This window comes from Urocitellus parryii, chromosome 4, assembly GCF_045843805.1.
Source record: "Urocitellus parryii isolate mUroPar1 chromosome 4, mUroPar1.hap1, whole genome shotgun sequence".
Classification (NCBI taxonomy): domain Eukaryota; kingdom Metazoa; phylum Chordata; class Mammalia; order Rodentia; family Sciuridae; genus Urocitellus; species Urocitellus parryii.
The window spans coordinates 59,790,641-59,801,828 of NC_135534.1; the positions used below are offsets into that span (position 1 = coordinate 59,790,641).

Here is an 11,188-nt window from a genome sequence, read left to right on the forward strand (position 1 = left end):
TTTCTTGTTTTCTTTGAAAATGGCTCAGAGAACCAAGTCATTAATATATTCTCCAAAACACTTAACAAAAAGCTACATATAACTCACAGTTCAATGCAAACTTGAATACCATAAAATCTAAGGGTTCTTATTTTGGCTATATATATATATATATTTTTTTTTTCTACTTGGGATAGAAACCAGAAGTAATTTACTTTACCACTATCTACATGACCAGTTTTTTTTTTTTAATTTTAAGTTAGAGTCTCACTAAGTTGCTGAGGTTGGCCTCCAACTTGGCCATGACTCAGTCTCCTGAGTCACTGGAATTACAGATGTGTGCCACTGCACCTGCTAAATCTGCTTATCTTGGAATGAGACTGATTTATTTAAACCCCTGAGCACATGAGTTTGGACATTTATAAGATGTGTGACTTTTGACTCACAGATCTCAATCTGAGTTAGTATTCTCATTTAAGAAGGATGATAACTCCTCTATTATTATGCAGTTTTTCTTGATTTTTCAATGTGCTAGATGACCTAATTTATGAAGAGTATCTCAACCAGAGTCTAAAACATGCTTCTAAATTATAAGTAGGTACCCACTTTATTATTTTCCTCTGTACCTTTGCTTCTCTAATATTTTCAAAGAAATGTATATTCATTATCATATACCCCTGTGTATTGAGATCAGAAAGACACATGTGTTTGACGTCTGTAGGTCAAACCAGAAGCAAAGTACAGTTCAGGCGTGTATCGAGAAAGGAGACTAAAGGGAGACCCTAAGTGTGAAGAGCTTTTCTTCAATTTTTACACCAGATGATAAGGGTTCATAAATTATAAGTTTTTGTCATTTTACCTGATGAGATTTGCTATTAACAAGGGTGATATGGGTTACACTAAGACCTTTGGTTCAAGAATGATGAGGTTCAGGGGAGAGTGGTAGAGCTCCAAACCTCTACTTGAGAACCAGATTGTCCAACCTGGGAGAATGGAGGCCAGAAGGGAGCAATGCTGCAGGGATGTCAATCTGATGTGTAAAACTAGTGGAGCTAGCCTAGAGCTGAGCTAGTGGAGGCAGGATCAGGATTAGTCTGACATCAGTGCTCACATATAGACATTTGAGAAAAGAGTGAATTTACTTCTTTAATGAGAGAATTTGTCATAATAAGACTCTGCTTCTCCACCTGGAGTTGTGCAAATGGAACCATATGTAGATGTGTTCATCTGTAAGAAGTGACATTTGGCCTATGTTTAGGTAAAACATGGGAAAATTAGTAATGCAGGTTGCTGGAAGTTCAAGGAAACACCCTCAGAAAATAAAAATTCCAATTGGTGTTTAGTTGGATCCTTCACCACTTCACTATGTGTCCTTTCACAGTCAATCCTACTCCTGCCTTGGAAAGTTCATTCCCTTGTCTTACATCTTTTTGCCTAGAGAGGGATGAACATTTGGGATAGCAACCACCAAAGGAGCAAACTGAGAGGTGACAGATAAAGTGAACTCAGATTTTTGTCTCATCACTACTCAGTTTTTTCCTATAGCTCTTACTGACTCTCTGAGAAAATGTGCAAAATGTCGTGAGATTAGAGGTGGAGCAGAGGATTGAAATGCTGGTAACAGAAGGCTGATAGAAGAGCTATGAGATTTAATAGTTGTGTTCAAGGGAGTAAAGAACAAGGAGAATGATCTCATTGTGTCTAAGACTCTAATAACAGAGTACATGTAACACTCAGACAAAGTAAGACAAAAGCGTTAGAAAAAAATCACGGAAATATTTTCTGATTGAGGTAAGAATATGTGTAATGTAACAGTAGTGAGATAAAATACATTATATACTAATGCAGCTGAAATACTGTAAGGAAACAATGAAACTTAAGTCTAATATAATTTTTTTTTATCCATAGACCTTCCCTGGGACCACAGAACAACAGAGTGGAATGATCTAAATTGATTTTACTCATATTGTTCTGGAAGAAGCTTTGGGGGGCATTTGAGGGGTTAGATTAGCAGCAAATGATCACTCTAGGAGGATATGAAAGGACATGTACATCAATAGATGTAATTTTGTCTATTTTATTTCACCCACACATAGCCCTTCCCTCTTACCAGCTCTGGTATTATTTTTAAGTACATGCCTGTTTTTATTCTTTTTTTTTTGATGAACTATTTTTAACTCTGTCTTATTTCCTCTTTTGGTTTATTATAATTTTTTGTTTTTGAAGTTTTATTTGTTGCTTGAGGGTTTACAGAATACGTCATTATCACAGAATACCTTCAAGTGATAGGTTATTTCCTACATAGTGTAACAAACTTACAGAGCAACTGCTATACATTGCTATGCATTATTCACAAAGGGAATTATGCAGTCATAAAGAAGAATGATTTTATGACATTGCCAGTAAATGGGTGGATCTGGAAGCTATCAAGATAAGTGAAATAATCCAGTCCCCCAAATCCAAAGGTCTAATGTTTTCTCTGATAGTTGGAAGCTAACCCACAATAAAGGGTGGGGGTGGTAAGGCTAGGAATAGAAGTGTAGTAGATCAGACAATGGAGAATGGAAGGGAAGGAAGGGGAATAAGCAAAGGAAATACAGTGGAATGAATCTGACATAGTTTTCCCATGAACATATATGAAAACAACACACTGAAACCACCACCATGCATAGCCATATTTTCTAACTTTCCTTGTGATTTCTTATTTGATATATGGTTACTGAGATGTGCTTTTTTCCTCAAGTATTTAGGGCTTTTCATTGCCATCATGTTGTTATTGGTTTTCAAATTCTATGTTGGCAAGATAATATATTCTGTACTCTTTTATTATTTTAAAATTTATTGGTATATTTGATGACTAAATACACAAAAAGTAACATCCAGTGGCTTTCCAACTCGCATGTAACATTATCGGCTGGCACTAAGTTCCCTTGCCCAAAGCTACCTGTATCAATTATGATTCTTTTAAGTAAAATGACATCAGTGTTAGGATAAAGGGCATTTTCTTAAAAAGTGGCCTTCTCAGCTGCTTTGAAGAGACCTTGCTGCTACCCAGGAGTCCAGGGATTTGGAGCTCACTGTCAAACTTAGAGGGTTTGAAGATGCTCTAAAACTGAGCCAAAGTTGGGACTTTCCATTTCCATTCCAGACAGGGTTGCAGGAAAGATGTCATAATCAGAGCTGTCATTTATCTTATTCTGAAATCACTCTGAAAAAAGGAGTAGACAACTGTGGGCACCAGGAGAAAAAAAATTAACATGTGTGTGTGTGTGAGAAGGAGCGGGGTCTCTTCATGATCCAGCTATCCAGATATATCCCAACAGAACGTGGAGCCAAATGCCTGTGGGCTGTTCTTGGCATGGGGGCTAGTAAGCCTAGAAGGACTCTTCATTGTAGAATGGCCTCTATCCATATAATCCATACAACCATGATATCTTGGCTGTTCCTGTGGCAGGAACCTCTGAAGAAACTAACTAGAATGGATTCAGATCAATCCTTTAATATAGAACACCCTGAGCACTCGCTGGCGGATCTGCCGAGTCTTCACCCCATAGACGAGAGGATTGAGGGCAGGTGGCACAAGGAGGTACAGGGTGGCCAGAAGAACATGGACATGATGGGGTACATGGTGGCCAAAGCGGTGAGTGAGGAAGGAGAATATTCCAGGGACATAGAAGACCAAGATGACACAAACATGAGCCCCACATGTGCTAAAGGCCTTGAGTCGCGCCTCACTCCCTGGTACCTTGAGCACTGCCTGGAGGATGAGGGCATAGGAGACACCAATGGCCAGGACATCTAGCCCAACCACCAGAAGTGCCACTGCCAGCCCATAGGCTCTGTTCACTGTGGTTTCTGAACAGGCAAGTTTTACCACAGCCATATGTTCACAATAGGCATGGCCTATGACTGTGGTCTGGCAGAAGATAAGGCTCTGTAGCAGGATGGGGAAGGGGATGAGGAGGATTAATCCACGTACCAGCACTGCCACCCCAATGCGCCCTATGGTCCCTGGATGCAGGATGGTGGAATGGTGCAGAGGATGGCAAATGGCCACATAGCGATCCAGAGCCATGGCCACCAGTACACCTGACTCCATGGAGGAGAAAGCATGAATGAAGAACATCTGGGTCAGGCAGACAATGTACCCAATCTCATGAGCATGGACCAGGAGCACAGCAAGGGCTTTGGGTGCAGTGGAGGAGGCCAGGACAAGGTCAATGGCAGCTAGCATGGCCAAGAAGAGGTACATGGGTTGGTGCAAGGATTGCTCAGCCCAGATGATGAAGATAATGGTAACGTTGCCCACTAGAGCAAGGAAGTAAAGGACACCCAAGGGGAAAGCTATCCAGTGCTGACTCTCCTCTAGACCTGGAATACCTACCAGGAAAAAGGAAGGCTGGGGTAGCCTCCAGCTAGAATTGTTAAGGGCCATCATAAAGGGCTTAGAGAGGGAAAAGGGAAAAGAAACCAATGTCATGATTTTTTTCACTCCTGATATGTTACCACATAGCTCAGCTCTGGCTGCCCTCTGCACCAGAAGAATGAAGCACCTTGAGCTGCAATACAAGGGAATACAGTTAGAGACAAGGAAAAATATCTCCTTTCCTGGAGATACGCTTCTTATGGGTGAGACTTGCACATGTCTGAATGAGGATAAATCTAGTTTTACTCAAAGAATAAACACATGCTGCCTTTGGGAGAGATGCTTACACTTTACCATTCAATTATTTGTATTTCAGAACTGTGCATTTGAAAGAACTCTCCTCATTAATTCTCTGGATGTTAATAATTCCATCTTTTACTTTTGAAACTAGTCTCCTTCAGTTTCCACAACATTGTACTCTTCAGTTGTTCCTCCTCTGACCCCAGGCCCACCATCTTCTCCACCTCATTAGAGATTGAGTCCAGGGTTCCATCCCCTCTTTCTTTCACAATATTATACATTATCTCTGAATTGAGTCCACCCATTCACATGCTTTTAACATTTAAATACTTCCATTTCTTCCAAACTTATGATTTTTAAGTCAAATATCTTTCTGAAACAAATGATATTTTTGTGTTTGCTTTACTACAGACTATGCAGTAAACATATCCAAGACTGGACAAAGTTGCCTATCCTTCCCAATTTTTCCCTAAGTCTTGTCAATATTTTTGTGAGTTATACCACTACTTTCCCAAGTTCATCCAGAAATTTGAAAACCGTCCTTATTTTTTCCTTCATCTCTTTTGCCCCTTCACCAATTCCTATTTATTTATTTATTTATTTATTTTTCATCTCTTATAGCCTCTCCTTTTCCCCGACCCCTGAAATGCCAGCTTTAGCTCACACTCCCAACTTCTTTCATCTGGACTTCGTCATTAGGTGTTTCTGCCTTAGCTTTGGGTCTCTCCCCAATCTACTTTTCATCCTGAAGTTAAAGGTTTTTCCTAAAATGCAGATGTCATCATGTTACTCTAATGGTCAAAATTCTTCATGAATTCCCTGTATGAATAGTCAAATTTTAGGACAAGCACTTGAAGTTTTGAAGACGGTCTTTGTGTTTTTGTGTCTTACATTCAACATGTTCCCATATGTTAAATGTTTTGTTTTAGACATTCTAAAACTCCTGGGATTACCACCAGACCACTCTATTTTGTATATTCCCTTCGTGTATTCTTTCATTTTCCTCCTTTATCTGAATTGATACTTCTCATCTCCCACCCCTCAGGAAGATTCATTGACTGTATTAAGTTAATGCCTATTATATTAGTAACTCTTAATAGGATCATCCTTTGTTCATTCACAATTTCTGATTTATCACTACTATAAAATCCCTTTCAATATCTTAATGGTTTGTTTCAACAAGAAGGATCATAGTTCATTAAACTTGGTAATTACCTGTTAGCATGGTAGACAATTCACAATGTGGTAAGATAAACACAAGCATCGGGGACTAAAGGATTCAAGAGCAAGCTGTGTCCATTTCATATTCTAGGAATGAAATGTTGGCAGTCTACTTAAACTCTCAAAGGCTTTATCTTAGGATAAATAAGATCAAGTCACAGATTTATAATAAATATTAATGAAATACTACAGGTAAAGTCGTGATACATAAGTAATTCTATAAATGATAGTTATTAACAGTAATAATAAGCGATGACTTAGTATGAGATCACAGATTTCTTTTTTCTTTATCTAGATGAATCTCTGTGTTTCAGATTGTTGTGTCTCTCATCATGATGCTATAATAACTCAGTCTCTGTCACCCTCCTTGTAAATATCAAGTGCCAAATAACTAGGGTTCTACTTAACCACTTTTTAACCCCTCAAGCACCAACACAAAAATCTGAATCTGTACGTTTGTGTCCACATGTTGGTTTTAAAAGACAGATGGCACTCTGAAATAATGTTTTTCTGTGTTGAGGGTTTACACATGTAAATGTAAATATAATCAAGAAGGCCTCAGTTTTTGTGGACTGAGCACCCATAGATCATTCCATGTGCCTTTTCCTAAATCAATAATGATTAAATACTGCCACAAAACTCTAAAAATATCAGCAATAAAAAAATGAACTGCCTGTCGGGTATGTGTCTCCCTGTCTTTGTTTTTCATCCAGAATCAGCTTAGAAAAACAGTGACATTTCTATTGAGATCTCCAGGGGAATCTCATAATTATAAAAAATTCACCTTTCAGTACTTAACATTTCATCCAGTGAGACAGTTGATTGTTTTCTTAGCTACCCTCTTCTGCCACAAGATTAAGGCCATTTCCCGTCATTTAGCTGAGAAGTGAAAGAGCAGCTACACATGTGCTGGGTGCCCTGGCCTTAACACAGGCAGTATCCAAAGAGCACTGAGGCTGAAGCCCACCTGTGGGTACAGGAGAGATGAGAGAAGCTTGTGCTTTGTATAACCTACCTCCTCTTTGTCCTGGGTGACTCCTGAGCCACAGTAAAAGCCTAGAACTGCTTGTTAAATATTAGCTGTTAAAGTAACAAGAATTGTCTCTGTGCTCCTTAGAGGAAAAGCAGAAGGGACTTTATTCCCAGGAACTGAAGGGGAAGATGCACTTAACTCTCTGACCAGGAAGCAAAGCAATAACTGAGCAAAGCACTGATGTTGCTCAGCTCCTACTTGTTTTTGTAAACCCAATGCAAGCAACCTCTCTTCCATGAGGCTGTCCTCCAGTTCTGGGAGGCAGCAGGATGTGGCTCCTGCACTTTCCCATCACAGTCTCCTCACTGCTTTGTCAGTGCACTGATTACTCCACACTGTAAAACCAGTCAGTGTCAGTCCTTGAGGAGTCGGGACCATGCCTTCCTTACTGGAGCAGCTCCAGCACAAACTTCAGAAGGGCCTAGAATCTAGTTGGTACTCAGGAATGTTGGTGAAATCAACACCCACATGACTAAATTAAAGCATAAATGAATAAGAACATGAGTGTCTTAAAGGAACTGAGAATTGTGGGAACCTGACAAGTCAGAGGCTCAACTTAAGGCATAAGGATGATGTAACAGACAGTGGAGCGTCTCTTGAGCAGGGAGGGGGCTAAGCCTCAGTGTTCTTCACCCTGCTTTGTGACAGAACTGGCCTTGCTGAACCTCTCTGACCTGAGAGGAGAGAGTGGAATCCCATATGTGTGTCAGATATGAGGGAGGAAATTCCTATGATCAGGAGGGATCGCTACTGTCACTAAGCAGAAAGTCTCTTCTTTGATGTGACCTGACCCTTCTCCTTAATTCTCTTCTTAACACTGGCCTGGACTCTATGAGAGTGAGAAAGAGGGAGCAACAAGAGCACACATAGGTATTGGAGGAAGTTACAGAAGCAGAGTGTCCATGATACTGGCCTAATAAGAAAGAGGTAGAGCTCCAGAGAATAGACCTGAGACACACAGATAATTGATTCATTATGCCTGACAGCACTGTTCCCTGGTCTCTTGAAAATGCACAGTTTAGTCTTAAGTCAGCCTTGAGAGAGACTCAGCAACACAGAGAGAACTGAGAAAAAGACAAAATGCCTGGACTCAGAAATCTTCCACTACAGCCTTCCCTGCTCAGTTCCAGGGATTCCTAGACTCCCATGAAGTCCTTCTGCACTAGCTAGGAACTACTAATGATGATTGGGTATTTTGTTCAGAAGGCTTCACTGCAGTCTCTGACACTCAAGGGAAACCCAAAGACATCACTCAAGGTCTGTGCAGTTAAAGTTTCCCAAAGTTAGAAATCATGAGTTCTAGACCTGGCAAGACTAGCACTGATTGTGTCCTCCTGCACTATATGTGCTACTGAGAAATCCAACCCAAGACCATGCTGAATGCCCTGTGACTGCCTCAGGTTAACCCCAAAGTTTGATGACATTTATAGGAATCTGTCAACCCACAGTTTGGCTTTCAGCAATGTGTCCTGCTCTGATCTCTCTTTTTGTTCTTGACTCTCCCTGTGAGTGCCCAGGTCAGACCTGGGGAAAACAACTATTCTGTCTCTGGAGGAAATAAAACTAAGAGATGCTAAACCAGAGGCACTGGGAGACTCAGCACCACACTAACCAGGCCAAGAAATGACCCCATCACAAGGGCTCTGAGAACAACAAAAGTTCTCAACAGTCTGCCCCTCAAATAATAAGCCCCAAGTCTGACCTCATTTTCCCCACCTGAAATCCCATGGACTGTCTCATGGCTGGTTCTCTCACTTTTACCTTGAGCGTCCATTCTTGCGGTTTATCCAAGGCAGGAACAGTGACTGTGGACAGAGCACTGGGAAGGTAGGTTGTTATTACCAATCGCTGGTCCCAGAGGGCTCCAGACACACCTGGACAAAACCAAACTGGTGTGAAGATTGGCAGGAGGTGCTTGGAGCTAAGGATACTGCCCTCAGGCATGGGTGGTTAGGCAGAGAGGCAGAGCAGGTAGTTGAACCCACACCTACACAGGGCCTCACCTCTGTCCACTGTTAGTTATGACCCCTGCATCATCCTGCACATTCTTAGGGCTGGGCTAGGAAACCTCCTTTCGGTGACCTGGGAAATCCCAAACTGCTGTGGAGTTCAGACTTCTCATTGTCACAGAATATTCCAGGACCCCAGTAAATTCTTTAATGGATACTGTGTTTCAGTGTACCTGTTCTCCAGGACTTAGGAGTGTTGACTGCTGGAAACTCACAACTGAATTACTATTTAAAAACTGTTTTTCTTTTTTCTAATTAGTTATACATGACAGTAGAATGCTTTTTGACACATCATACATAAATGGAGTATAACTTCTCATTCTTCTGGTTGTTCATTATGTAGACTATCACTGGTCGTGTAACTATATACTCTCATAGGGTAATAATGTTTGATTAATTCTACTATCCTTTCCGCCCCCATACCCCCTCCTCTCCATTCTGTTTAATTCAAAGTACCTCTATTCTTCTCTAGCCCTCCCTCACATTATGGTGATTCAGCATTCACATATCACAGAAAACATTCAGCCTTTGGGTCTTTGGGATTGGCTTATTTCGCTTAATGTGATATTCTCCAGTTCCATCCATTTACCTGCAAATAACATAATTTTTCTTTTTTTAAGGCTGAGTAATAGTCTATTGTGTATGTATACCGCAGTTTCTTTATCCATTCATCTGTTAAAGGACACCTAAGTTGGTTCCATAGTTTGGCTATTGTGAATGGAACTGCTTCAATGATAGATGTGGCTGTGTCACTATGGTATACTATTTTTAAGTTCTTTGGGTATAAACCTAGGAGTCAGACAACTGGGTCGAATGGTGGTTGCAATCCAAGTTTTCCATAGTAATTGCACTAATTTTCAGTCTCACCAGCATGGGATTAACCAGTTTTTCATTCAGTGTTTTATTATTCATTTGTTGATAACCTTAGAAATAATAACTTATCTCATTGACATATTATAGTCTAATTCAATATATGTAAGTTAAAGGAATGTTCAAGATTGTGTAAAATTATTTTCCTAAAGTGATATATTTATCCCTGTGTAAGATATTTATAGAAGTTAGTAAAAATTAATCATAAAGGAAATGATCACATATTAACCATTTAAATTTTTTTAAAGAATGCAGCTTTTACATGTTAGATGAGGTATGTTTTGTAAGTCTACTATAATTTTTTATCTTAAAGTTCTCTTAGATATATCCTCCATGTTCCTGGGTTATATGCCTTCCCATTGTAAACAGTTTATGTAACTCTCAGTCACCTCCAGGGAGACTATAAGTTGATTACTTTTCTTACTCCACTTGTATATAAATGCAGAAATCTCCCTTTTCATCTTGAAAATGTCTGTGTATCTACAGGGACACAAGAGCCCATGGGAACCCAAAGACCAATGCTTTGTCTTTCTGGTCACAGGAGAATGGCTTTATCCACATAACATTTTCATAAATGGATCCAGAGGCCAAAGCCATAAGCATAGGATTTAGCAAGAAACAGAGGAGCCACACCTTACCTGAAAAGCACTGGATGGTCAAAAGTGCTGGGTAGAGAAGACTTTCTCTGTTAAGTATTTTTTTGGAACAGTACATTGGATGTTTTCCAAATAAAGCATGAGTGACACTTTGAGTTTGTTCTTTGACTTTCTTCATTATGTATTTCACAGAATTTTATTGTACTTGGTAGAGATCACTGATATTAGAGAAACATGAGCATGTGAGGATGTAGGTCAGCTTAGCTCATGCTCTATCACTGATAGGGAGGATGACGGCATAGAAGGTTTCCTTCTTTGATTATTAGAGGCATAATGCAAGCATCTGAATTTGTGCCAACTTCCAGAAGGTAAAAGGAAGGATGCCTTGTCCTTGACCTTAATGAGTTTTGATCCTCCTAGGAGAGATGGCTACGTTATGAAACTAGTCAGAGAGACAAAACCATGAAAAAGGAATTTATAGTATTCTCGGAGAATCCGTGGGAGGAAGACAGCTTTCAAATCAGAAAGTCAGAATCATATTGTAAGAACAGAAGGTCATGTGGAGGCAGCTAATTTGATATCTGAAGCTGAGCAGAGCTGTGGCTGAGGTTCTATGTACTGAGACAGCAGGCTTGGATTAAGGTTAACCTAAATGAGAAGTTAGGTTATTCCTGAAGTCCTATTCCTGAAAAGCAGTATCAACTTTACCTAGGAATTAGTTAGAAAGCCATATCATCCTACATCTACAGAAATGGGCTGTGCCCAGAAATCTGTGTTTTTAACAAGTTCTTTGGTGATTCTGATGCATACTCTC

General features: G+C 40.1%; 1 protein-coding gene across 1 annotated transcript; it reads right to left on the reverse strand.

Annotated features, from left to right (window-relative positions):
* Positions 1 to 3,463: 3,463 nt before the first annotated feature.
* Positions 3,464 to 4,459, reverse strand: LOC144254592 (olfactory receptor 52L1). Its single transcript, XM_077797947.1, has one exon. The coding sequence runs from the start codon at positions 4,457 to 4,459 to the stop codon at positions 3,464 to 3,466; it is 996 nt and encodes a 331-aa protein (XP_077654073.1).
* Positions 4,460 to 11,188: the final 6,729 nt, after the last annotated feature.